The sequence below is a fragment of the Camelus bactrianus genome, chromosome 17 (genome assembly GCF_048773025.1).
Source record: "Camelus bactrianus isolate YW-2024 breed Bactrian camel chromosome 17, ASM4877302v1, whole genome shotgun sequence".
Taxonomy (NCBI): Eukaryota; Metazoa; Chordata; class Mammalia; order Artiodactyla; family Camelidae; genus Camelus; species Camelus bactrianus.
In genome coordinates, this window is record NC_133555.1 from 3,010,690 (window position 1) to 3,038,471 (window position 27,782).

At 57.7% G+C, this 27,782-nt stretch overlaps 1 protein-coding gene across 3 annotated transcripts in view; it reads left to right on the plus strand.

Moving 5' to 3' along the window:
* SLC6A6 (solute carrier family 6 member 6) overlaps positions 1 to 27,782 on the plus strand; it is a 75,723-nt gene that overhangs the window by 20,067 nt on the left and 27,874 nt on the right. For 2 of the 3 annotated variants that reach the window (XM_074344266.1, XM_045515374.2), the window contains exons 2-4: positions 18,855 to 19,097; positions 21,029 to 21,163; positions 22,285 to 22,519. In XM_074344266.1, the coding sequence (XP_074200367.1) occupies positions 18,869 to 19,097; positions 21,029 to 21,163; positions 22,285 to 22,519 (599 nt within the window). In that variant the 5' untranslated portion in view covers positions 18,855 to 18,868. Of the gene's footprint in view, positions 1 to 8,197; positions 8,311 to 18,854; positions 19,098 to 21,028; positions 21,164 to 22,284; positions 22,520 to 27,782 lie in introns of all 3 variants that reach the window. The other variant, XM_074344265.1, reaches the window with a different exon arrangement.

Sequence of the window (27,782 nt, forward strand, 5' to 3'; positions counted from 1 at the left end):
TGCTGCTGCCTCTGGCCTCCGTCTCCCCGTCCAGGCGACAGAGGGGCAGGCCTAGCAGATTCACAGGGGCCAGGTCTGAGGTCGAGATGCTCACGGACGACTTCACAGTCATTTCTGTATCCCTTATTCAGCATTCATTCACTCACTTGCTGAGGATTTATTGAGCACACACTGTATACCAGGCGCAGTGATGGGCAGTGGGGACAGAATGGGAGCAGGGCTGGAGGGGAGACACAACATGACTGAGCACACACCATTATTCAGCTGCAGTGTGGGGTAAGGCTCCCCAAAGCAGTCGGTGAGCAGCTCAGAGTAAGGGAGGCACACAGCTTGGACCGCGAATCACCTCTCATTCTCAGGAGCCTTTCTGCCTCCAACCTTCCCATTTATCCATCCTCAGAACAAGGTTCAGAGAGGTGCAGCGACCTGCCCACGGTCACACAGCACTTTAAGACGTCAGGTGCCTCTCCTCTTCTGCTTCCTGGTTTCATGACCTCAGGCAAGTCCCATCCCCCACTGGGCTTTAGTCACCCCATCTGGAACATGGGGATGGAGATGCCCACTGGGTGAACTGGTGCCCAAGGGAGAAAGCAGCTGGTGTATTGAAAAGTTCGTGCAGTTATTTCTCACTAATGCAGCTTATGAATAACGTCTGTAAAAAAGTGCTTTCAGGGAAGATTTAGTCACATTAAACAGTCAGGACGTTCAGTGAAGTCTCTTGCCCTAAAAGAGACAAGACTAGAAAAGCCACAGCTCCCAGGTAGCCACTTCTGGGCACTGACCCACGCACCTCGGACCTCTGGGCAGCTGACCCCCATGTGGCCAGGCTGAGGACCTGCCCTGCCGTGCTTCTGGGGAGGACAGCCACCCCAGCTTCTTTTTTAAACAAAATAATTTTGTATCATATTCATAAACATTATGGCAGATGCTGGCAATACAAACATAGGTAAGACGTACTATCAATTTTCTTAGAATTTTACAATCTAGTAGGTGAGACTGATGTGTGAACATATAAAGTGCACTAAATGCTGGTGCTTTTCCCCCAGTGTTACTGAGAATTGCTGTGCAGCGCTGTGTGAGTCTCGGGTGCACAGCGTGACAGCTTGGTTTACGTGTACCGTGAAGCGACTGCCACGGCAGGTTCTGTTAAGGTCCACACCTCGTGAGATGCCCCCCACGTCAGGTCACAGTGCAGACCTTTGACTTCCCTGTGGCTTTTCTCATCCATCTAAGAAATTTGCATGTTTTCAAGCTTTCTCCAGCCCTGCTGAGGGGGTTGGGGGGTGCCCAGGCGAGAATGTCTGATGTTGGGGGAAGTTTGGGGAAAACCTCTAAGCAACTGAAAACTGAGAATTGAAAGTCTGCTCGTCAGTCAGCAGAGGGTTCCGGACTTTTCCTGTGGCTCAGGCCCCCAGGCTCTGGGGAAGTGGAGGTGAGCCCTGCTCTGCCAAGCCTGGGAAGTCCCTGGCCAACGGGGAGATGCTGCAAATCCAGTGTCCATTGGCTGGGTCTCTTGAAGATGCTCTGGGCACCCAGAGTTCAAAAAGCTTTCCCAGAGGCCTTGAACGACGGAAGCATGCCAGGTGGACAAGACTGGTGAGTAAACGGCCCACGGAGAAGCCAGCAGAGCGTGAAGGCGTGGCGTGGGCCGTGGGAGCGTGGCGTGGCTGGGGCGCCGTGTTCTGGGTCAGGGAGAGCAGCTGGGTGGGTGTCGGTCTGGCCTGGTGCCCCTGGATGGTCTGCCCAGCGGCTGGTCTCGATCCACTCTGGGGAGCCTGCCTGGAAGCAGGGTCCTTATTTCACGCTCCCGGTGGCCCGTGAAGGTAGGGACTGTTGTTTAGCTGTTGTTTTGACAACTGGCTCCTTCTGCTCAGGAAGAAAACCAGACAAGCCCAGCCAGCACCCAGACACGCTCGTAGGAGAGTCGCAGGTGCCCCAGAGGCCCCAGGAGGAGCCCACTGTAACGAGCCGTCTCACCTAGTTTTGCCGATTCACATGCGTCGGGGAGCGTGTGAAGTGCCGTGGGAGGGGACGACGTCGCCAGCGGACTTGCCCCAGAGCACGGATGGAGAAACTGTGTTTCGTGTTTTCCCTGCGTGACTATCACCCTGGGTGCTTGTCTCTGTTTCTCCCAGCCCTCCCCACCCCAGGGTGCAGAGGAGGAGGCAGTGTTTGTTGATGAACTGCAGGAAAGGAAAGGAGGCTGATCTTTCTCATTCAGGGGCCAACTGCCTCCTGAGCGAACCCAGTCTTGCCCTGAGGCACTTCCTGGTCCCTTCCCTGTGTAACGGCCCATTTCACAGATGACAACAGAGGCCCTGAGGCTAAGTGACATTCCTGAGGTCACTACTTGCCGCTGGCAAGGGGCAGAATTAGGTTCCAGCTGAAATATTTGATGGGGAAGCAGAGCAGGCAGATGGAGCTGGGCCAAGGGTGTGTGGGGCGCGCCGGGCAGGGCGGGGTGGGGAGGGGGAGGCTCGCAGCTGGGAGGTTCAGGGACAAAGCTGGAGAGGCCGGGAGGGTCCTTCCTCTCCACTGACATTATGGGGGGGGGTTATGTAGGTCAGAACTCGGCCATCTGGGGGTCAGCAGGGACTGACTGACTAAATAAACAGATGAGGCAATTAAAAAGGACAACGGATTTCTCGACTATTTATAGCTGTGGCCTAAGTCGCAGGTATCCTTGCCCCCAAGGGTTCAAAGGAGACTTTTCACATGGCCCAGGCTCCCCGTGGGGTGAGTGAGCTGATTAAGGCCCAGGCTGTACTGGAGGGGACACTGGGCAGGGGCCGCGGCGGCGGCAACCAGGGTGAGAAAGCTCAGAGGAGGTGGGGGCGCTCTCAGGCCTGAGAGGGTGAAGGCGGCAGGTACGCTGTGGGCTGGCGGACAGCGCCCCTGCAGCCTTCCTTGCCTGCATCCGGTCCCCAAGATTAGCCACACCTCTGGACAGTAGCCCTGGGCAGGCTGAGTTTAAAGGCTGAAAAGCTCTTCCCGGCCTGCGGGGTGGTGCTTCGCCGTCCCGGCAGGCGCATGGCAGAGCACACAGCCTCAGCCAGGCGCATCGTGTTGGTGGCTGCCGTCCCCTGGTTGAGACTGCCTATGTCCTAGTCCACGAGGACATGTGTGATCTGGGTCCTGGCCTGGGCTCTAATTCTAGCTGGTTACTTTACAGTAGCCCCTTACTTCTTGCCGGCCTTGGTTTTCTCCTGTGTCAGGTAAAGGGGGGACCTCCTGGTGTCAAAGGTCATAGCCAAGGAGATGCCCCAGAGCCCGTGGCTCAGCACTCTGGAGCCCTGTCTCTTGCTGGCTGTACCACCTTGGTTAAATTGATCAACCTCTCTGAGCCTCAGATGGGGTGAGAGTCCCTCATCTCATAGGGTGGTTGGTAAGGACTGGGCAAAATACTGAACCCAAGTGCCAGGAGATGCCCCAGGCACACGTAGTTGCTCAGACCAGGGAGCTGGTATTCCTCTCTGGAACCGGCTGTGCAGCTGGAGGATTTTCCATACAGTTAAGGCATTTCAAGTGTGCTTTTTTTTCTGTCAGACTCTCTGAAAACACTATAAAGTCTCATTAACTTTGGACTGGTTAGAGAAGAAAAGTGAGCAGTCACCATCAGTGAAAAGTGATTTAAGGAAATAAAATATTTAGCATGATTTAAAAATTACTATTAGCTAGAATTTTATCAGGTGCCCAGCACAGTGCCAGGCACACGTGAGCCACAGTTATTACTGTTTCCAGGACGTAAGGACAGAACAGAGGGTTGCTATGATAGTGGTAGACCAGGGTCCTCATCTGCTGCCTCCTGGGAGGAGGCTGGCCCCCTGCCCTGGAGCACCCAGACCCTGGGAGGAAGACACGGGGATCAGAGCTGAGGAATGAGTGCATCGTCCCACTGGGAGATGGGCAGTGAGAGGTGGTCGGGAAGTCTTCCTGGAGGAGGTGGCATCTGAGGCTGGAGAAGAGCAGGGATGTGCCTTCCCGGGCCTGGAATGGCCTGTGGAAATGCACCAAGCTGTGACAGCCCAGGACCTCACAGCGATGGCATGTAGACGCGGTGAGCTCTGTGATAAAGGAACCCTCTCTTTGGCTTTAGTTCTGCTCAGGGACATTCCTAATCAGCCGCATTTTTCTGAAGAGCGGAGTCTCTGGGCACCTGGGCTGTGCTGGAAGGGGCATTGTGACCTCACGAACAGATACTCTGAGGCCTGGAGCCGAGGTCCGGGGCATCTTCCGTACTCTCTCAGGCCTCTGATGCCTCCCATTTCCCCGGGCCTCAGGTAAGTCACGTGGGCTTGGCCACCCGTGTCCCTGGCCCCGCGCTCAGAGCCTTCTGTGAGTCAAGCTTGTGAGGTCTCCAGTCGCTGCGGTTGCCTAGGAGACGGTGTCCTGGGAGACCGCCCCAGAGGGGGAGCAGGGGACAAATGTGGGAGCCCTTTGGTGCTTCCAAGTTCTGACCCAGTGGCCCCGCTGGGGGCCTGGTTGGGGCACAGTCTTCCTCAGAGGCATCCAGCACGGAGCAGGCCATGGCTCCCCTGGCTGGAACTGCTCGCCCAGGTCACCCACCCCAGACCACCAGTGGGGCCCTCTTGTTTACCCACCTCCTCAGCCCCAGTCCTTTCCTGATGGAGCCTCTTAGCCCCTGAGCTGACCGCAGGTAAGCTGCTGGGTGAAGAGGCGGGGACTTCCCTTGAAGTCAAGAGCCTCTGGGGACTTGGGGGTCTGGATTTCCTGAGCCTGGAAAGGGGGTCCCCACATAAGTAACGGAGTTGAGCTGGTCCCAGGCATCCACGCAGGAGTTGGCGGGAGAGGGAACTGGAGGGGTAGGGCTCAGAGTTCAAACACTGTGCATCCCGGCCTCAGTTTCCCCACCTGTAAAATGGGCACATGAGACCAGAGGATGGTGCTGAATTTCAAGAACTAGTACATGTTCAAACATCCAGTTGGGGTTGAGGAGTGGCGGGGCCCACTCTCAGCTGGCACCCTTGTCCTCTTGCCCTTCACGGCAGCTTTATACAAGTGGCCATCTGCTCTCGCCGTGATGTTATGAAAGAAAGACATTTTAATGCCCCCAGAGTAAGAAGGCTACAGTGTTAGGAGGCGGGATACTCCTGTTTAAGAAGGAGCCGCCTCCCAGCCAGGCCTTAGCCGCTGCCCGCACCGCGGGCTGGAGGAGGCTTCTCTCAGGTTGGCCGGGCCTGGGCCTGGGCCTGGCCCTGGGCGGCAGGGGGTTCAAGCTCTGAGCCACGGTCCTGCCTGTCTCACCTTCCTCCTAGTCGGCCCTTTGAGATTAGCCGCGGCGTGAACAGATGCTCATCCTCACACAGGATATCCAAGTGTCACCTGTCTGCGTGCCTGGCCCCCTTCCTAGCTGAGCGGTTCCCCTGCATCAGCTCATGTGGTCGCCCCTCCACCTGGGAGGCTGATGCCACTGTCAGCCGCCGTTTACAGCTGAGGAAACTGAGGCAGAGTAGGCTGCCCAGGGTCACTCAGAGCCTGGATTTCAGCCCTGGCTCCAGGGCCTTCTGGCAAGCCCCCTTCCCCTTTCAGGGCTGAGTCTCCTTGTCTGTGAACTCCGGGCACAGGGGCCCTGGGCTGATCTGTCACTCAGTGCCTCCCAGGAGAGGGGTCTCAGGTACCCAAGGACCTCTAGGTAGGACCTTTGGAGTCTCAAGGCTGCCAGGAGTTGAGGGGTCACAGAATCTGATTTCTGCAGCCTCAGCCACTGTGGGGGACACCAGGGAGGCCACCTTCCCCTTGTGAAGGTTTCCTTCACAGCTGCCCAGGGTCTCTGGCTGTGACCCGGGGAAGGAGGGAGGCCTCTTGGCCACTCTGCTCCAAGTAGCTGGTCCGTAGTTCTAGCCATGGGTTTCCCAGCAAAGCCTTTGTCTGCCCTCAAGTTCAGCCCCTGTAACTTCCAACCTCCCCACCCCGGGCTTAGCAGGTGGCGCCACTCAGGGGCCCAAAGGGTACTGACACCTTGTGTGAGAACCACCTGGGACGCCGGCTCCATCCCATCCCACGTCTAGGTTGGGGGGGTGAGGGGAGGTTTCCGCATCCAAACTCAGATCCCCAGGGATCAGCCCCTCATCAGCAGAAAAACTGGCGGGGACCCCAGGGTCCCCCAGTCCAAACCTCTGTGGGAGAGGAAGTTGGAGCAGGCGGCAAGGATGTTAAGGTGAGCCCCGCACCTCAGAGCTGGCTGACCTGTGTTTGAACCCCAGTCCGGGCTCCGTGGGGGATCTGCAAAGTGCCCAGCAGGCCTGGCACGTAGGAGGCGCCCCGCAGGGCCTGAGCTGTGCCTCCAGGCCGCCGCTTGTCTGGGGGAGAGTGCGCGTGACTGCCCAGGTGCTGTTTTAAGCGGTCCGTACGTGTGAGCTTACTTCATCTCAGCAGCCCTAAGAGGCAGGTACTATTCCTCATTCTGTACTGGAGGAAACCCCCATTTGAGGGTTTACTGCCTTCACTGAGGGAGAGAGGGCCCCACCTGCTGCCTCCACCTTAGAAAACAAGTGACTGCTAGGGTGACAGCCAGGGGGTCTGCACGTCCCTGGCAGTATGCCCTACACCTTGTCCCTGTCCTTGGAGACGCCTGCTCAGCTGGCCTCTGCCCTTCACCAGGCTTCAAAGCCAGGTCCCGGTTTCCTTCGTGTGCCCCCTTCTCCTGGGTTGGGGGGGGGTGTCTCTGATGCTCACCAGAATAGCCCACTCAACCCCCCGCCCCAGAGGCCCCAGGGAATGCACCTGCCTGCCCTCACCTTCAGTTCTCAGGCTTTTTCACTTTAACAAGCAGGTAACAAGGAGGCTGGCCTGCCCGGGGTTCAGTCCTGGCTCTGTCACTCACTCACTGAGTAACCTTGGGCCAGGTCATGTCTCCCCTCAGAGCCTCAGTGTCCTTATCTGTAAAATGGGGCAAAGTGCCCGTTCCCCGGGGTACTCTAAGGAGCAGTGGTAATAGGGAGTTAACCTTGGCAGATGATCACGTGTGGGGCAGATGGTTACTGGGGTAGCCCTGGGCTCACCGGGGCTGGCAGACGAAACCCAGCCAGCCCGGCCCCCAGCTGCCCACAGTCTGGCCGAGGAGACCACGCACATGCGCACACGTGTGCACACGCCTGTGCACGATCACGCGCGTTAGCCTCCCAGGCAGGAGTCCTTTTCATTGGATGATTTCTTTTGCATTTTACCCGGCATCTCCCAGCCCTTAGCGCCGCTGTTCCCAGCCTCACCTGATTCTGAGAGTTGCTTGGGGGCTGGTTTAACAGCTGTGAGGAGGCAGTCAGTCGGTCTGGGGCAGGGGGCGGGCGTCTGCAGAGTCCTGGGCGATGCTTATGTTCAGTTACATGTGAGGAGCTTGGGCATCTGCTAACTCTGCCCATGAGCCCAGAGACTTCAGGGAGGGATGGTTTACAGATTAGGAGGCCCGTTTTATAGGAGAAGAAACTAAGGTGTCCCCACAAGAACTTTGAACTTTGTCTAGAGTTGCACAGTTCTGAACAAGAGCCCAGCACCTGGGGAACTGGGGCAGAGGAGGATGCGAGGGAAAGGGTAGAGGGGCAGGAAGGGCATCCTGGTAGGTGACAGTTAGGCCAAGTCTTCAAGGTGGGTGGGATCCACCTAAACATAAGAGAACCCATAAGCAAAGCCCATGGTGGAGTTGGGGTAACGTCGGGGAGAACCAGGAGGCCCTGGGACCCATGCAGGACAAGAGGAGAAATCAGGCAGCAGAGATTGGGGATGGGGTGGACGAGTATAAGGAGCCTTGGATTCCAGGTGGGGAAATTGAGATGATTATCCTCTGAGCAGCTGGGAGCCACTGATAGTTCTTGAGCTGAGGGCAACATGGCAGGCAGTGGGGTTTGCTAGAAACCAGCTTGTTTCTAAGCAGGTGGGAGCAGAGTTCAGGGCACGCCTCTGGGGAGTTCCCAGGGGTTGGGGTGGCCTCGTCTTGTGACACTGCTTGAGTGACAGGCCAGAAGGAGGGAGTGCCCAGTCCCTAGCACCGTGCTCTTGGCGGGTGCGGTCAAGGCCTAAGTGGAGTTGCAGGAGAAGGTTAAGGGACACGGAAGCCCTCTGGGCTGCCCTGGGAGGTTCTCTGCACGTGCAGGAAAGCCAGGGTTTAGAAGTGCCAGTCCTCCCTCGAGCCTACCCCCACCCCACCCCCAGGGTGAGTTCTAACGCTGAGTTTTCCTTCCAGCCAAGCAGTAGTTGCTGTTAGGCCCCATCCTGCAGCCCTGGAAGTCCCTGCTGCTGCTGCTGCGCCAGCGTTCGCCAACCTGACGGAGTCAGATATGAATCCGATCCACCCAGGTTTGGAATAAGACCTTTGCTTCCAGCCTCTGGCACTCCCGGGCGCCACCGGGCTGGGGTGTTGGCGTCGCCCCTAACTTCGGTCACCCCACTCCAGCCTCAGTTTCTTCTCTGTGCAGTGAGTTCCCTCCAGCTCTGACGGTCCCTCTGAGAAAAGGGCCGGGGTCTCATGTATTGATCTGCTGTGGGTCAAGGACCTTGGTGTCCCCATCTCGAAAGTGGGCTTGCGAACACACATGCCAGGACCTCTAAGGCCCCACTTGGAGCCTTTGATTTTGGGACAAGGTCTAGTTGGATCCCTAGCACTGGGCAAACCCATAGAGGATGAGGGAGAATGTGCTTCCAACTCAGTTTTGCTCAGAGAACACGTTGTTTAATGTAACTGACTTCCTAAAGATTTGGGGCTTCTCTCTCAATAAAAGGCCGAGTTTTGTAGAATTTTGAACCTTTGAGGGGAACTGTGCTGAGATGCCGGGGACCCATCTCCTCTCTTTGTAGCAGAGGGGGTGTGTGGACAGCCCTGCTGTGTCTCGCATCTCCAGCTCTTTGCTCCGCCACCCGAACTGAGGCACCCTCACAGCTGCAAAGTGGGAGGGACTTACTCCTATACTGAGGGCCCCCAAAGGTACTCGCGGTGCCGGGTCTTGTCCCAGGTGTCAGGCAGCAGGCCCTGGGAGTGTGGCGCAGAGGTGGTGTGGCCTGTGGACCCCCAGGAAGGCACTGGGGGTCCTCGGGGCTGTGTGCCTGTGGGCTTGCCTGTGAGTGACTTGGGGGAGGGCAGGAACCAAGGTGCGGAGGCTTGGGAAAGCCTGGGCTGGGTGGTTTGGGGGCCCCTGGGCATCGCGGGTGGGCTCTGGACAGTAGAGTTTGCCTGAAACTTGACTTGCAGACAGTGGGGCAAAAGCCCAGGTGACGCCCCTGTGCTGTCGGGGGTTGGGGGGCAGCCCTCCGCCTCGCTGAATCCCGAGCTGTTTCCGTCCACAGGCTCCAGGCTCCCTGGGCTGGCTTTCTGAGTGGGGGAGAGGTGAGGGTGGAGCTGGGAGGGAAGAAGGAAGTCCTCCCTCCTGGAGGAGGAACGGGTGTGAAAGAGGAACAGGGAGCCTGTTTACAGATGCTTGCTGAGCCTGGAGGCTCCGCGCACGGAGGCAGGATGTGGCGCCCATATTATAGATGGGGACGCCGAGGCCAAGAGCGGGGACTGCCTGGCTGGTTTCCGTGGAGCTGTGACTTCCGGCAGAGCCCTGGTGACAGAGGTGGGGGTGGCTGGGCCTCGGGCGTGCCCTTAGCTGGCCTTGCCCCCATGGCCTGTCTCTCCAGTTTCTACAGCGCCAGGGAGGGGCTGCCCTCTGTTTGCTGTTCACAGCCAGTGAGGGGAGGGCGGCTTTAGCTTCTTAGAGCTTAAAAGGGGAAGTTTGAGGAAATGAAAAAACGAGCCTTTCTGTTTTCTCATGTCTCTCTTTGTGGCCTCCAGAAATAATCCTGGGTTCTGCAGCCCGGCCTCAGGATCATGGTTGACCCCCTCCACCCCCACTTCCGGCAGAACCCTGCTGGTGCTGGGCTGGGGGCAGAAGAGTGACAGGCTTGTGGCTGGTGACTCAGTGCCAGGAGGCCGTTGCCTGCTGACTCACCCGCCCCGTGCGTGAAAACAGGCCCCCAGCACCCCCGGCAGACGTGGCGGCCCTCCCGCCTCCTGCCTCCTCTCCTTTACCTGGGCGGTGGCTCTGGAAATCTAAGTGGCATTTGGGGTCCAAGGCCCCTCAGACAGAGTCCATGCAGCCTGACCACTCCTGGACCCCCTCCTTCCCCCAGGAGCCCGGGGCGGGGCCCAGCCTGGGGAGGGCGGGTGAGGGGGTCATGGGACCAGCTCCTTGAAGCCTCTCTGACCAGACACGTGACTCTTGTCCTCCTCCTGAACTTAGAACGATTTTTGTGACACTGTGACCAAACGAGCCCCCAGTGCTGGGACATCAGCACCCCGAGGGCAGGAAGAGGAGCCCCTGCAGTGGCCCTGGGCCAGCCGCGGGTGGGGGCCCAGTGCAGGTGGGGCAGCCTGGGCTTCTCCTCCTGCGGCCCCAGGGGAGCAGGGGCCTGCTGGGCGCAGGGAAGTGACTTGTCCCAGATCGGTTAGCCTCGGGGCTTCACCCACGGAGGGCCGAGGGGTCTGGACGCGACGCACAACACATTTTCTTCCCTGGGTCACCCGCGTTGTGCCCCTTAGCCAAGGGGAAGGAGTTATGGCCAGTCATCCTTGACTGGTCCCTCTTTGCAAAAGACCGAGGGCTGCAGGCCCCCACTAGGAAGTCCCTACTGGCAGCAGCTTACAGACGGAAAAACCCCCTCGCAGAGGGGGAGGGCGCCCAGCGTGCAGGGATGTGCGAGGCCTTTAGTTGCCCAGGCTGAGCCTTCCTTGGGGCAGCACACAGCTCTCTAGGGGTTCCCACCACTCACTGGATAAATCCAGATTCTGCCCCTGGCCTCCAGGCCTGGCCTCCCCTCCGGGTTGCCCCGTGTCCCGCTCCCTTGCTCTGTCCTGTGCTGGCCTTCTCTGTTCCCTTGCCATGCCCAGCGTGGCCTGCTTCGCACATGCTGTTCCCTGCTCTGAGATGCAGATCTCAGCTTCAATGTGGTTAAGAGCACAGATCCTGGAGCCCCTGCCTGGGTTTGAGTCCCAGCTGTGTGACTTCAGGCAAGTAGCTTCACCTCTCTGGGCCTCATGTCTTCATCTGGGCTGGTGAGAGGCATCAATGAATGTAAATGAATTGGTCCCTGAAAGGGCTTAGCACAAGGCCTGCCCAGAGCCAGTCCTCAGTGAGCGTCTGCCGTTAGGGAATGTCCCCTCCTCACGGGGCCTGTCGGGCTCCCCGTGCGCGTCGCCTGCACCGCATCCTGCTTGCTTGTCTTTGGCGTGCTGGCCCCGGTCATAAATATCTGTTCGTGTACGTGTTTAGGGTCTGTCTCCCCTTCTGGAATGTCAGCGGCAGGTTCGCCCTGAGTCCCCTGTTCCTCCAGCAGTGCCTGGCACCTCGTGGAGCAGGCTCTCAGTAAATATTGATTCGGTCTTCACTGCTCTGGCTCATCCCTCAGCATCCAAGATGCGCAGGGCACGTGTTTGACCTGCAGAACGAGAGCTGGAGCTAGACGCAGCTTTCTGCTCCTTACCTGCTGCCCTTTACCCCGCCTCGGCGGCCTGCTCGGCCGGTGCTGGGGACTCCTGTGTTTTGGGCACGTTGTGCGGCCTGCTCGCACCTCCGCCCCCCCCACCCGCCTGCAGTTTTTGTGAGGGGACTGGAGCAGGTGGCTGTACATTGGGCCCACATCCTGCCCTGCCCTCCCCTCCCCAGCTATGTCCCAGAGGCCAGTTCTCTGCAGAACATGCTCACCTTCACCCACTTTTTCCCCTGCAGACTGCAGACCTGTTCTGGTGGTCCCTGTGCAGAGGCTGCCATGTCCTGGGGTGGCACCAAGGATGTGGAGATAGGATCTAGGTGCAAATCTTGGCTGTGCTGCGAGGCTGTGTGACCCGGGCCAGACCCTCCCCTTCTCTGAGCCTCAGCTTCCTGGTCTGTGAAAGGGGGGGCTTCATGAGGCTGAGGGCGAAGTCAGCGCTTCTGTAGGTTGGAGGCTGAGCCTGAGCCGGGCAGGGTGCTTTCCGCAGAGTAGGGGTCCCTGGGGGTAGACGCGAGCCTTCATGGGGGCCAGGTTGCAGTTAGCTGGTGGGGGCGAGGGCCCTGCCCAGGCGAGACCCTGAGCCCAGGAGAGCACAAGCCCTGTCCCCAGAGATGTCGTGCTGAAAACAATTCCCCAAATGGAATTCACTTTCACTAGGACCACAAGACTGTCGCTCATTGTTTCGACTTTGTTCCTGGCCAAACAATGCCCGGCTTCCTGGATGACCTCACTGGGCGAGCCGTCGGGCCCTGGAGGCCGGGCCGGGCAGCGTCTCCAGCCGAGCCTGCCCTGCCCTTTGCTGCGGCTGCCCCGGGTGACCGGAGACCGTGGGCAAGACCGTGGGCTGAGCAAAGGGGACACGCTGAGTGTTCGGGCCACACGACGCTTTAGAAACTGCAAGTTGTGTATGCACGTACATCTCAGATTTCAGCACCTCTGGAGAAGCTGGAGGATCTGGCCCCAGTGGCCCTGGTCCCAAAGGCGCTGAGGAGAGCTGCCCAGGGCTGGAACCCGGCCCCACGTGCTGCGGGCTCTCCCTGTGGCCTCCCCACCGTTCTCTGTCCTTTGCCTGCCAGGTCCCTGTCGTGCCTGAGTTAGCCCGAGTTAGGAATCGGTAACCAGACAGAGGGCTACAGACCCCATGATCCAGTCCAGTGATTCAGTCTTTAAAGCTGTTCCTTTTATGAAAAGAATAAAAAAAACTCTTTCTTTAAAATTAATTCCTGCTTCCTTTCAGAAACAGCCACCCTGAGCAGCGAAGTGGTGCTCTTAACACGAGTTTCCTTTTTTTTCGGTGCTTAGCTGTTAAAGGCTTTCTAGGGCCAGGATGGTGATTGGGCAGTACGCCCAGGACAGGCGTTACCAGTTGATCCCAGCTCTCCTCCTCCTTAAGCCTGTCCCTTGCCTGGAGTCTGCAGAGGGTACTCCAGGGAGCCCCCTCAGATCTGTCAGAGAATTCTGGGGACCCTCCCTGCCTGCTGAAGGAAGCCTCCAGTTCCCAGCCCCAACCACCCTGCCCAGCCCTGCCCCAGTCCAGCTGTCTCATCAGTCCGCTCAGTCCATCCCTGTGGCCCTGGGCGCAGGCTGCTTCACGGGCCCCCCCCGCCCTGCCCCCTCTGTCTCTGTCTTGTGGCCCCTCACTTCCCTCATCTACTTCTCGAATTTGCCAGCTCCGTCCAGTAGCTTGAAGCTACCTTAAAGGCACCAGGCCTGATTTCACTCTGTGACGTCGCCAAAGCCACTAGATCCAAAACAGCCGAGCAGGTGAGAATGTGGAATTTCAGAGGCCAGAACAGACCCGGGAGCCGTTCAAAGCTCTAGCGGCCTCTTACTTGCTATGTGACCCTGGGCAAGTAACTTCACCTCTCTGTGCCTTGTCAGCAAACTGAAGGTGGTCACCGCACTCAGGGACGGGGTTAACTAAGAAAATGCTGGCCAAGTGCTCAGGACAGTGCTAAATCAGTGTGCACGCACCTTGCTTGCTTTTTCTTTTTTTCAAATACTGGGGATACAGTGCCTGCCGCGTAGTGTACTGAAGTCCCGATGTGGTCAGCTGATTTCTTCAATAATAGTTAATATTTGTTGACCACTTGTCTATACCAGGTCCTGTGCTGGATATTTTACAGGCATCATCTATTTTATTTTTACTCCGTTTTTTGTAACCAGTGAGGAAACTGAGACACAGAGAGGGTTGTCCCTTGCGCCAGGTCACACAGCTTAGCTGTGGCCTCTGTGAGCCCAGAACACTGGCCTTGGGGTGGATGTGGGGGAGGGGGGCAGGGGAAGGACAAGGAAAGGGCAGACAAGGGGCCCAGCTGCGTGCGTGGTTCCACCGCAGGCCCAATGGGCTGGAGGCCATTCAGGACTCAGGCTCCCCCCATCCCTGGTAAAATGGGTCTGTCATCCAGGTCTCCTGCCTCAGTTCTAGGATTCTGGGAGCCACTTGCCAAACCCCAGAGGTTTGCTGAGAAAGTAACCATCTGGTCAGGCACAGAGAGCGATCTTGTAGGCTGGCTGTGTGCTGGGCCCTTTTGGAGTGGGGAGAGTATTCCAAAAAGGAAACAGAAGAAGTACCTACCCTCTTATTTAAAAACCTGGTAGGAACTCCTGAGTGGTTGTCGGTGACAACAAGGGACGTAAGTCATTGTTCTCAACAAGAGAGAGCCATGTGAGAAGCTGTTTCCTTGAGAAAGTTCAAGTTCTGCAGGGGAGAGCGAGGCAGAGAGCCCCCAGCTTCTGGGCAGCTCATCCTGGAAGGGCCTTGGCCGGAGGTGGTGGGTCCAGAGGAGGCAGCCACAGCAGCATCTGCAAGTCAGTCGAGACCCAGCGGGCTGGCGCTGGGCACCTGCGGCCAGAGGGGGCGGGCGGCGGGGGCAGCAGGCAGGGCGCCGAGTCCCCAGCCTGCACTGCTGCTCGCTCTGTGCCTCTGGTCCTTTTCCTCTGGCCTTTGTGCTCATCTACAAACCCCACAGAGGCCTCCCTCCTGATCTTTGCTCCAGTGCCTTAGGCACTGGGCAGACCAGCCAGAAATTCTGCCTCCTGTCTCCTTCCCACGTGTGTAGCCTCAGGCAGGCCACTCGTTTCCCTGCCTGAGCCTCAGTCCCCACATCTGTAAAATGGGTCTAAAAATCCCTTCTACAGTAATGAGGGTGTTTGAGGAGTGAATAGGAAATTTAATAGAAAGCTCAGCACAAAGTACTCAAAAATCTGGGAGTTTTATTTATTTTGGGGGAGGGTAATTAGGTTTACTTATTTATTTTTAGAGGAGGTGCTGGGGACTGAATCCAGGACCTTGTACATGCTGAGCACGTGCGCTACCCCTTGAGCTACGCCCTTCTCCCCTGGGAGTTTTAAACTGGGAGGAAACAAAGGAACATCTTGTAAATCCAGGGCATCCCTGGTGCTAGGTGGAATCTGTCCAAGTACATCCCACAGCTGACCAGGTGATCCACGAGTCACTCGTCAGGCACGGCTGGTTCTGGCCTCCACCCCTGGAACAGAGACTTCGGAGGGTTCCAGCTGGGCGAGGAGGGAGCTTCGTCCTGGAGCCTCTGTCTCAGAGCCGACGCTAATCGCTTGTAGCTGTAATAACCAAAGAGGAAGCTCTTAAAATGGGGAATAATGTACCCCGGTCACTATGAAATAGCCCTGGGCCTGGCGCCAAGGAAAACAGCTCTCGGCGGCGGCCGCAAGGCAGCGGGCTGCTGGAGCGCCGGCAGAGGGGCCCGGGCCCAAGTGCTTACAGCAGGGGGTGGGCTGCTGGCGGGTGTCGGGGGGGAGTCAGCGAGCCTCGTGGCCGGCCCGCAAAGGTGGATGGAGGTACCCCGGGGAAGGTGCCTGCCGTCTGAGATCAGGCGGGGCTGGCAGCGGGACAGTGGAGGCAGAGCCGGGGGTCCTGGCACACCACGGTCGCCGTCGCGGCTTCCTGACCTCGGAAGTGTCATTTGGCCTCTCTGGGTCTTGCTGATCTTGCCCTGAGTGGGACTAGGGCCTTACATACCCCGAGGTCAGAGTGGACTCAGTAATTACAGCGGAAACAAGAACACTAGCGGCAACTGGTGAGGGAGTACTTGCCACATGCAGCCTTCATTCGGTCCTCACAACATCCCTGTGAGGTGGGCGTGTTTAGCCCCACTTTTCAGATGAGGACACTGAGGACCAGAGAGGTTGAGTAACTTGCCTGAGGTCACTCAGACGGAAAGTGGCTCTCAGCTTCTAGGCCAAGGCTCACACCTTGATTCTCGCAGGGGCCACCAGAGGGTCTGGCGCAGCCATGCAGGGAGCCCGCGCCTGAGGGGTGGGCCGAGCTGGAACCATTCTGTGGGGCCAGCGTCCCGCAGAGAGGTGCCTGCACTGGGACCCTTTAGGCCGTGGTGAGGAGCTCGTGTTTCCTTCCCAGGGTGATGGAGGGTGGGGGTGGGAGGGCATTCTGACCTGAGTGTGTTCTGTAAGCTGCCTTCAGCTGCAGTATTGAGGAGAGATTGTGAGGGTGGGGCGGGCCAAGTAGCAGTAGGGAGACCTGTGAGGAGGCTGCGCAGGATGCCGGCGTGAGGGCTGTTGGGCTTGGCGGGGATGGTTGCCCTGCGATGGGGAGACGTGGGTGGGTGCCAGGAATGTACAGGAGGCAGGACCTGGAGGTCTTGCTGCTGTGGGCTCTCCAGGCCCAGGGCCGGTCAGACACCCCAGAGGGGCTTGGAATGAGCCCCCCCTGAGAGGGCACCTGGGTCTGACTTCCTCCTGGCGCGAGTGAGTCTTCAGTGAGGCCATGGACGACAGCTTGGGTGGAGGGAGCCAGAGCCGGGCTGCTGGCTGTGTGTTCTCCAAGGCCGGGTGCGCCGGCCTGGGTGGTAGCAGCCACAGGTGGGACAGGTGGCAGTGATGGAGGAACTCATCTCCAGATACACCTTGGCAGTGAGGAGTGGGGAGACCCCCAACTCCAGGCACATGACAGGCCCCACACTGTCCTGGTTCAGCTGCAGGGGTTGGGTGGACGGGGTCCTGAGTGTGGAGAAGGGGGCTGGAGGCCTCGTCTTGCAGGAAAGCAGGCCTGGAGCTGAGGGTCCCAGGGAACTTACTGCTACCTGCCACCTCATGTTTCTAGGGGGTTCTCTGAGGGCCAGCTGGCCTGCGACTCAGAGGGCAGAGCCGGGACGCAGGGTGGTCTCAGGGAAGCAGACCCCGGCTGCCTGCGTGAGCAGGAGCTGGCCTCCCCGACGCTTGGCTGACCTTAGGAAGTGCCTTCCAGCCCAGAGATCCAAGGAGAGCCCGAGCGGGCGGGACGGGCCCTCTGGGTGAGGAGGCTCAGGGGTCATTCCCTGAAAAACATCTCCGCGAGGAGGGAGCGGAGTCCCACATCCTCCAATTATGCTCCCGCCCGCCAGCCCACAATGGGCCGCTCAGATAACCACCGGGGGCTGCACAAATTAGCGCTGGAACAATGCTGGCCGCCGGGGCTATTTTTACAGTAGCCGTGCGCTCGGCGAACCCCCGTGTCGCCCCGAGGGAGCAGGGCAAAGAAAGGCCATGGATGCCGCCGCCAGTCTGCGCTCCAGGAGACGAGGAAGGCCCGGTGAGCCGCCCGGCGGCTCCAGGAAGCCTTTTCTTGGTCTGCTCACCGCCAGATAGTGAAACAATCGGGGTCCCCCACCCCGAGCCAGGAGAGGAAGGAGGGGTGGGGGAAAGGGGGATACTGTCGTGTTTTCGTGCCTCTGCTCCTTGGAGCACAGCCCCTGAGGGCCCGGCTGCTGGGGCCTGGCCAGCACGCCCCCCTCCACCCCCAGGTCCTCGGGTAGCCCCCACCCCACCCTGCCCAGACCGCCTCCTTGCCACACAGGGCTCTGAGGCCAAGGACACGCCAGTGTCACACGGTTGGGAGGTGGCGGAGCCAGGCTTTGTAATTGACTCCACTCTGGGGACCATCTACCCAGCAGTTCCTGGCTGATGACCTACTGTGCGCCAGTCCTGGGCACACAGCAGTGGACAGGGCAGGGCGTTGTCCCACCGAGCCTCTATTCTAGTCGGGGATGAGGCCGTTAACAAGCAAGCAAGGGCTTGAAGGCATTTTCAGGTAGTGCCAAGCCCTGTGGCAAGCAGGCGCAGATGCCCCTGGACAGGTCCGGTGGGCCGGGTGGGGTGGCGAGCTGGCCCCCGTGTGCCTGGGTGATGGCCGCGTCTGGTCCAGCTGATGGTCTCTGTCAGGGGCGTGGACCCATCATGGCCCACTTTCCCATTTCTCAAGAGAACTTAGAAATTTCCACCTCTCTCTGAAATCTGGTAATTCAGTGTTGGCCACCAATTTGGAGCATGAAGACAATCAAGTTACGTCCAGGGCTGCTTGGCTATGATCAGTCACCTTTGTCATCATCCCTTTAGTTCTGCAGATGGGGAAATGGCTCATCTGTCTTCCCTGGCCCTCGGCACCCTCTCCCTCTGGGCTGGGACTCACGATACCCTTGCCTTCGCGGCCAGGTTGCCAGGGGCAGTGAGGACTCACGGGCCTGAGAGAACACAGGGAGAAAAGGCTGTGCTGGCTGGTAGCAGACTTTCTCTCGAATGGGGTACAAGCAGGGCTGGGCTGAGGGTGCCCATGAACAGCTCCTCGGAGATTTGATGTCCTCTGGGGCCTCCCATTGCCAGCCCAGGGAGCCTGGATGCTGCCGGGGTCCGAGCAAGCCAGAACAAGCATCAGGAGGGCTGCGCAGGACACGGGGAGATTAGCCAGCATTCTTACGTAATCCTGACCGAGCAAATGCCTTATTTTCTATGCGGCAGAGATGTGACTGGTTAATGAGTTGCAAATATATTTTATAAACATCCATTTTCCGTACTTTGATGGGAACTCCATTTTCAAATACCCTTTCCATTCCAGCCTGAAACCCCGTTCCTCACTGGTTTGTGTTTTTCCGTTCTTTAAATAGTGAGGGATGAGTACCTCCTGCGAGCCAGGCATTGAGGTGTGAGTGTCACTTTCTATGTAAATATGAAATTTGAGATAATTTCTAGAACATGCAGGGAGGCTGTTACTTGGAAGGTGGCCTAGACCTGCCTGGAAGGTGTCATATTCTGCAGAGATGCTGCCGGGGCTGGGTGGCTTCAAGCTGATGTGCCTGCGGGTGGAGGATGGGTGTGACATTCAGGGAAAACAGGTGTGGGGCCCCAGTGCTTCTGTTCGGTAGGTGCTTAAGGAATGGCACCTGTCAGTCCCTGGATCACTAGACCCCTGATCACCTAGGAGGGGCAGAGGGCTGGCCAGATGAGGGGGTGGCAACCCCCTGCCACAGGCCTGGGCAGGTCAGAGCCAGCCCGTGGGGCTGTGCCCAGCACACACAGGCTGCCCCTCACCAACGGCACGCTGGCGTCTGTTTTGTCTCCCACAGAGAGTGAGGGGAAGATGGCCACGAAGGAGAAGCTGCAGTGTCTGAAAGACTTCCACAAGGACATCCTGAAGCCACCCCCAGGGAAGAGCCCGGGCACGAGGCCTGAGGACGAGGCGGAGGGGAAGCCCCCGAAGAGGGAGAAGTGGGCCAGCAAGATGGACTTCGTGCTCTCGGTGGCTGGCGGCTTCGTGGGCTTGGGCAATGTCTGGCGTTTCCCGTACCTCTGCTACAAAAATGGTGGAGGTGAGCCTGGGCTGTGCAGGGTGGCTTCGGGGGAGAACCGGGGGCCAGAGCAAGGGTGGACTGGGTGGCTTCCCCCTGCCTGGCTTTTCCGGCCCACCTTGACCTCCCCTCCCTGGCTCTACCCTGCCCCGCTCAGAGCCGAGAGATGAGCATGACTGGGAATCAGGTGGTGTTCTGTCAGGGTCTTACTGTGTTACCTCGAGCAGATTGCTTACCCTCTCTGATCCTCTGAGAAGGGCGATGAGACCCAGGTCAGGTCTCCCAGCTTCAGATATTCACACGCCCCCTCGTAAGTTCCCTCCTGTCTCTGCACCTCCCCACTCTTCCTTACTTGATATCTTTCCTAACGTTTGCTCTTGCTTTTCTAACTGAAACCAAATGTATTTCAAAAGCCAGCTTTGTTTCCCATCTTAAATAATCAATCAGTGTCATTTGCCATGACAGAAAGGTATCCAGGAAAAAAAAATAGAGCGAAGATCATTTTTAATTTTAATTTTTTCCAGTTTTTTTGAGATATAATTGACACACAGCATTGTGTTCGTTTCAGGTACGCAGTCTGATTGATTCCTGTATTGTGGAGCAATCCCCTCACTAAGTCTAACTGACAGGCATCACTTCACACAGTCACACATTTTATTTTTCTTGTGACGAGAACTATGAAGACTTTAGTCTCTTAGCAGCTTTCAAATATATGATCCAGTAGTGTTAGCTGGGGGCACCACGCTGTGCATGACACCCAGGACTAAGTTATCTTGTAATCAGAAGTTTGACTCTTTTGACCACTTCACCCAGGGAAGGTATTTTTTAAATGTAAGGTCTCTGGTCAGTTGGTTAGTTGGTTGGTTTGGGTTTTTCATTTTGTTTTGTTTTTAATGGAAGCACAGTCGGTTTACAGTGTCGTGTTACTTTCTGGTGTACAGCGTGAGGATTCTCTACACATACATATATTTCTCTTCATAGTCTTTTGCACTTTGGCTGTTACAAGGTATTGAATATAGTTCCCTGTGCTGTCCAGTAGGACCTTGTTGGGGTTTGGGGTTTTTGGGTTTTTTTCAACCTGCTGGAGGTTCTGAGCTAGAATCCTCTCCTGTTGGGGAGGTGAAAGGCGGGCAGTGTGCAACCGAGGCTTTCTTGCTGGGGCAGTAAAACTGGGCAGGAGTTGCCCGCCACCAGCTCCTCGGGACAGCCCGCAGCCGAGGGCTGGTCTGTCCGCAGAGGCGGGCATACCGCATGGCGCCCGTGCCAGGAGGACTGTCGTTGGGGAAGTTCTGCCTTCGAGCCTGGTTTCTTAACCTTTCTTAGGCCTCAGGTGCCTCTGGGACTCTGATGGGTCCTAGGCTCCCCAGAACAAAGCTCTTACATATAGACCCGAGTCACCACAGTTTCCAAGGGTTTTTGGACCCGCTGAAGCCATTAGTGGACACCAGGTAGGAGCCCTCACCCCAGCTCTGTGCCCCTGACTGGCCCCCCGGCTCCCACCCCCGACTGCAGAGGCCCACCTCTTCCTTCTCGTCTCCGCACCCCTCCTAGCTAGCTCTTCTCGGCTTCCTGGGCGGGCCTGGGGGAGGCTAGGTGAAGGCTGCAACGAGGAGGCCACGTCTGAGACGGGCGTTCAGGGCGGAGCAGTCCTTCAGGCGGGCGGATGTGGGGAAGGCAGGCAGGTAGTCGCACGGCTTAAGCAAAGGCTCAGAGGCTGAAAGCACCTGGTGGACTTGCAGAAGGTCAGAGGGCTCGCCGGAGGGCCGATGGCAGCTGACAGGTGAGCAGGGCGTGGAGAATTTTCAGCCAGGTCCAGGAGCTGGGCCTTACCCTCCCGCCCCTCACCCATGCTCTCCGATTCCATTGTCCTGGAGGGTTTGGGAGTGAGGCCTGCCGCCTCAGCCCCAGGACAGCCGCTGCCTTACCCTCGCCCTGCTCTGCTCTCTCTGCAGGTGCATTTCTGATACCGTATTTTATTTTCCTGTTTGGAGGCGGCCTGCCTGTGTTTTTCCTGGAGATAATCATAGGCCAGTACACCTCTGAAGGGGGCATCACATGCTGGGAAAAGATCTGCCCCTTGTTTGCCGGTGAGTACGGGACAAAGATCACCTGGGGCCTGGTGTTCAACTGTTCAGCAAACGTTTATTGAGCACCTGCTGTTTGCCAGGTACATCGGAGCCTCATGCCAAGCCCTGGCGCTGTGCCTGACACAGGTCGCAGCCGGCACGGTGCGCGGGCGATGCTGCTGCAGTTGGCAGCGGCTCGTTGCCTGTGGCTGTCCCGCCTCCCTGGGTCGTTGAAGGATAGGTGAGCGGCGGCTGCTAAGCCGCAGAGCCCAGGAGACGAACCCTTGGATTCAGGAACCTTCCAGTCTGGCTTCGAGTCCCACGTGCTCTCTGTGCTCGCTCTGGTGACTTTGGGAAAGTCACTTAATCTCTTTGTGCCTCAGCGTCTTCATACAGATAATGGAAAGAATGTGCTTAATTACAGGGTTGCTATGGAGACCAAAGGACATAGCCGTGTAAAAGTGCTTCGTACATGCAGGCAGCCCCAAACCAGTGGTGGCTTTATGTTACTGTTAGAACATGTAGTCCTGGGCCCAGTACCTAGTCTGCCCTCATAAGATGATACTGTCACGATTATAGTTAGCAGGGATGGGAGAATGTGTGAGTCTGTTCATTCAGTCATCCGTATAAACCTGTCCTATCTGTTAAACCTTTCTTCCATTAAACTAGTCAGTAGTTTAGATAGTCCGTCTACCCATCCACTCGTCCATCCATCTATTCATCTACCCGAACTTCCAATCCACCACCACCCATGCATCCATCCAACACCGTGAATATCCATCCATCAATCAGTCCAACATCCATCCATCCGTCAGTCCATCTAACCATCCATCCATCCAACCAACTGACCACCCATCTGTTCATCCAGCCAGCTCACCATTCATCTATCTAACCGTCCATTCATTGATCCATCCCTTGTCCATACATCCTTTGATTCATGTAACTGTCTGATTTATCTAACCGCCCACTCTTACACCTGTCCATCCATCCAATCACCCACTCATCCTACAGATATTTTCTGGTCACTGTTAAAGGTCCCCTTCTGGCCCAGGCCTGGAGGTACCAGGGTCTTCTGTGTGAGGATGTGGCCACGGTGGGTCTGGCCGCCCCCTGATGCTCGTCTTGCTCGCCCACCCCTGCAGGCATCGGCTACGCCTCCATCGTGATCGTGTCCCTCCTGAATATATACTACATCGTCATCCTGGCCTGGGCCACGTACTACCTGTTCCACTCCTTCCAGTCGGACCTCCCCTGGGCGCACTGCAACCACAGCTGGAACACGCCCCAGTGCCTGGAGGACACCCTGCGCAAGAACAAGAGTCTGTGGGCCTCCCTCAGCACCGCCAACTTCACCTCCCCTGTCACGGAGTTCTGGGAGTAAGCCTGGCCTCGCCGGAGGAGGGGGGCTGGGGGCATGGGGCGGGGGGCAGAGAGGGCAGCCCGGGGACACGGGAGCCACTCTCTTGGGGTGGGGTGGGTGGGAGGTGGGTACAGATTTGGAGGTAAATCCATGCCTTTGGTCTCAGACAGGCCTGGAGTCGAATCCCAGTTCTGCCATTTTACTGGCTGTTTGACCTTCGGCAAGTCACTGCCCCTTTCTGAGCCTCAGTTTCTTTAACTGTCAAATGAGGGGAATGAATCGTTCCTACACCCATGGGATCTCTGTGAGGATTGTTTCCCAAAGGCAGGTATACGTACTTATGTTGTCTGAAAATGATACAATTTTCTTAATGTATTTTAGAAAAAATATAGTTAGCACATCAAACCTGTTATTGCACAGAGAAAAATGCATATGTGAAGCTGATGTAGTTATTCAAGTGAAAAGGTAAGTAGATAAGAGTGAAAAATATGTATCAGTTAGCATTCGCTGTGTAACACACTTCCCCAAACTCAGTGGCTTTAAGCAACAGCCATTTATTTGATTTGGCTCATGGTTCTGCTGATGGGCAGTTTGGGCTGAGCTTGGCTGGGCAGTTCTTGTGGTCTTTGCTGGGCTCCCTCGCAGGTAGGTCAGCTGCAGGGCATCAGGCTACCTCTTCTGCAGATTGGCTGGCTATTGGCTGGGGTGCCATGGGCAGTGGGTCCCGTGGTCTCATCACCTAGCAGGTTAGCCTAGGCTTGTTTGTAGGTGGCTCAGCATTCCAAGAAAACAACGGATGGGAAAGGCCCAAGGCAGGGGCACTTTGCCAGCCTCTGCTTACACCATTTTTGTTAACATCCCATTTGCTAAAGACTAACCCAGACTCAAGAGGTGGGGAAACAGGCCCTGCCTCTTTATGAGAGGAGTGCAGAACTAGGGGCACGCTTACAGTTTACCACAATATAGTCAATAACCGCAGGAGTTTACACACAGGCCAGACATGAGAAAGGCAGAATGTGGAGGGCTCCGTCTGGGTGACTCCTAGCTGACATATGGGCAAGTCCTTCTAATGCAGTGCTTGGAGGCTGATCAAAAATGTAGTAGTGCCTTGCTTTTCCTGCACTTCATGAGCTGTTAACTTGATGCTGGAAATAACTGAGATCAGGCCTTGCATGGGGTTGAGAGCCCGGGGCCAGAGACGGTGCTGAGGAGGGAGGTGGTCCCGCATCATCACTGGATTTGCTGTTTCAGGGCGTCTCTCCACCTCTTAGAATGTGGCCCAGGAGCAGGCCCGCAGAGGAGGGGGTTAACTGCTGCCTGGTCCCAGCCAGATGCTGGGGCCCGGGCTGGGGAATCTTAAGCAAGAAAGGGTCCGTCAGCTCTCACCCAGGTGGCCCGTGTCCGTCCCCTGACACCCGGGCCTTCAGTGTGTGCTCAGAGATCCCCGGGCTTCTGTGACGGGGCTCTTTACGTGTGCATAGTTTGCACTGGCAAAGGCAATCACAGGCACCCTTAACGCCCCCACCCTCCCCAACTCCCCACCCACTGGAGAGCTGAGTTTCCAGGCAACGAAATGCAGGCACTTCACTCTTCTCACTTGACCGAGGCCCGAGGCCACATCCCTGTCCACTCTGCTGTGCCTGGCACGGCCTGACCCCCCAGGGCCTGCCCCACGCAGGGCGCCGGCACCCACCCAGCCCCTTGGGTCCCCGCTGGGGCCCGGCTGCCTCGGGCGTGGACTGGCTGCCTGGCTTGGCACCCTCGCTCTGCTCTCCTGGCTGGGACAGGTGCCTTTTCCTGTCTGGGCTTTGGCATCCTCCGCTGCACTTGGGAGATCATGGCGCTGCCCTCCCAGGCTGGCGGGGCTGCCTCCATGGAACGGGTCATGCGTGGGCCGGCCCGGGAGTCTGCGTGATGCGTGTGGGCCAGCATTCGTCAGTGTCCTCGTTGTGGGTACAACTGTCCCCCAGGACTAGGAGTGGCCCCTTCTCAGACGCCCGCCTGGCCCCCTGTTACAGAGGGCTCGCCCCCTCACGTCAGCCCGGGGGCTCTTGAGAAGGAGCACGCGTGAGCATCAGGGTCCTCAGGTGTAGTCTTCACCCACGCCTGCTCCCCTGCCTGGGCCCCAGCCTGGGCCCCCCGCCCCGGGATTCCAGGGCTCCTGCCTTCCGGAACCCCCTTTCTGAGCGCCCCGCTCCCTTCCCCGGCCCAGAAGACATTAAGACAAGATTTCTCTTGGGAGACATCCTGGTCCGGCAGGCTCTTTCCCAAGCCCTGCGTGCTCAGGTGGACTTGCGAGCGCTGGCCACCTGCCTGCCCCCCCATCCCGATCCCTCGGGCTCTAGCAGGACCCTGGGAGCCCACCTGAACTTTCCTGGACAACCTGCCATCTTTCTAGAGCCCTGGGGAGGAGTGGGGTCCACAGAGGAGGAGCCTGGAAAGCAGGTTTAGGAGAGAGGACCAGCCTGCCGCCTGTGAGATCAGGGAGGCCGGGGCCGCCTGCCCTCAGGAGCCTTCCCTTTTACTGTGCATGAAGAGAGGGGAAGGAAACAGGACCAGACTGCCCTGAGCATGGTCCCAGGGGCTTGCCCCTGTCACTGCCTTCTTTGCAGAGGCCCTTCCAGGAGGGAGCATGCCTAGGAATCATCCCAAACTCCTTCCTACCTCAAACCCCACATCCAACCCGCTGGTCCTTTCGGCTCTCCCTTGAAAGCATGTCCAGAATCTGACCACCCTCCCCACCGGCACTGCGGCCCTCCCCTCACGGGACCCCCGTCATCACCCTCCCAGACCCAGCGTGGCCTCTCACTGCTCCCCCCACCTTCCCTTTGCATCTCTGCCACCAGCTGTGACCCCAAACACACCCTTTCTCAGCTCAGAACCCTCTCGTGGCTTTTTCCAGACTGTGATCTTGCCCAGCTAGAGAGGATTAAGTGAGTATTTAACACAGTAAAAAGACGTGCTCACTGAGTGCTGACTCTTATTAATTCCATGTTTGCATCTGTCTGGCTGTGTAGCCTGGAGCAACAAGTCACTGCCCGTCTCTGGCCTCATTTCCCCGTCTGCAAATGGAGGGGCCATGTGAGCTGAGCTTTGAGAGATGCGTAGGAGCTCACTAGGCTGAAAAGGAGAGAGAAAAAGACATTCTGGACAGAAAGAATAGCCCATGCTAAGGCGTGGCATTCAAAGAGCACATGAGTGGGAACAACAAGTCACTGGTTTGGCCAGAGTGCAGGACACCAGGGGCCCGGGAGAAGGACTGAGGCCTTGGATGGCAGGCTGATAAGTCTGAGCTTTGTTCTCTAGAAGCGGGAACCGTGGCAGCTGTAGGAGAAGGGAAAGGGAGTGACGTAATTGAATCTGTGTTTTCTAGACTTTCTCGAGGGACACATTGGTGAGAGAGAGGCTAGGACAAATATTAGGCACCGACTGTATACAGGGCCTCAGAGGGCTCAGCCGTCAGTATGTGGGTTGGTTCCCTTTGGGGTGAGACTTAGCTTACGTGATTTCCCCTGAAAACAGCCCGCAGCCCTGCAGTGAGCAGCTCTGGGGTCCCACTGAGAGAGGCTCACTGGCTGCACTTAAGGTGTCACTGGCTGGTACCCGGTTGGGCTGCAGAGGGGTGAGGCTCCTCTCAGGACTGGGCTCCGTGCCCCTTGAGGCAGAGCGCAGCCCCAGCCCTCACTTCCTCTACTTCTCTCACCTGCGCCAGACACGTGAGTCCCTGAGCTGTCCTTTCCTGCAGGTGAATGATGGCTGGCAGTGCTCAGGAGCTGCCTAGGGTTCCAGACAACAGCTCCATGGCGCTGAGCCTCCCTCCTGGCTCTGGACAGGGGAGGGCCTTGATCCTCTTCCCTGCCAGCCCCTCCCCCACCCTAGTTTTACAAGAGGAAATAACGGGGAGCCACGGGTGATGCTCCTGTCCCTGGGAGCAGGGAGACTGACTCTGCCCAGGGTCCCAGCGGCATGACCTCAGGGCGGTCACCACCTGAGGTAGCATGGTCCCAGCATCTCACAGCCTGGCTGAGAGTCAAGGAGTTGAGACAAGTGATGTGCTGAGGACGGGGCCTCTGGCCGTGGCTAATTAGGGGTAGCACACTGAGGACCAGAGTGGTTAAGTGACTTGCCCAAGGTTCCATAGGCAGCTGGACATAGCAGAGACCTCAGCCTTGTTCCCCGACATGACGCCACCTGCAGTGTCTGTGTCCCCCAGCAGCTGTGGGTCCAGGGCAAGTCCACGGCCACAGGTAACATCGTGCCGTGTGTGTGTGACCCCACTCTCAGGTTACGCGTGCGGTCCTCTCCCGGCCTGGATCCCCACGCTACCCTGTCTGCAGCGTGAGGGTACCGTCCTCAGCGCGAGCCAGTGAGACGCCCTTTTCCCTTGCAAGCTGCCCGGGCCCCTGAGACAGACACTTCACGCTGGCTTTATAATTTGACCCTGAGTCACTCCGTGAGGGGGAGGGAGAGCTTCTGCCCCGGTCATTCCGCTCGTCCCTGCTCTGAGGTCACCTGCATCCCCAAGGGCCTGCTTTGCCCCCAGCCCTGGAAGACAAGCAAGCCAGATCTGGCCCAAAGCCCTCCATCAGCCTGGAGCCATGCCTCCCTCCCCAGTTCCTCCAGAGCCCCCTGGGAGCTCGGCACATATCATTAGACTTTATTAGAATCAAAGAAATGAGTCACATTTGCAAACAAGCCCTGCTCAGCCAACCTTCCCCTGCAGCTGTCGGAAGGGGGAGGCGGCGAGGGAGCCCTGGGCGGCCCCAGGCTCAGGGCGGACGGGCTCTTTTATAATTGTTGCCTCCGCCGGTCTCCAGGGAAGAGCCATCGCCAATAAATGGCTGGCCGGCAGTCAAAAGGAAACGATTTGGCCCACTCGGAGGACGTATTTACATCTCTGAGTGCCGGCTGGACGGCAGCGGGGCGGCCGACTCAAAACAGACGTCCAGGCGATTCTTTTTTGGATCCCACCCTGGAATGAATCATTACTATTCTTGGACAAGAATGCATCTCACCTCTGGGTCTCCTCCCTCTCTGTGTGAGAGATGCAGGGAAGCCTGGGGTGCTGGGGACCCTCTCAGAGGGACAGCCTGGTACCCAGCCCCTGGGTGGCTGGTCCCCAGGGTGGCATCAGAAAAAAAGAACCAGGCCCAGGGTTGATTTTTTTTTTTTAATCTGGGTAATTTCAGGTGAATCCCTGAACCTCTCTGAGCCTCAGTTTCCCCATCAACCAAATGGGTATAATTAGTTTACTCAACGAATGTCTTTCAAGCATCCACT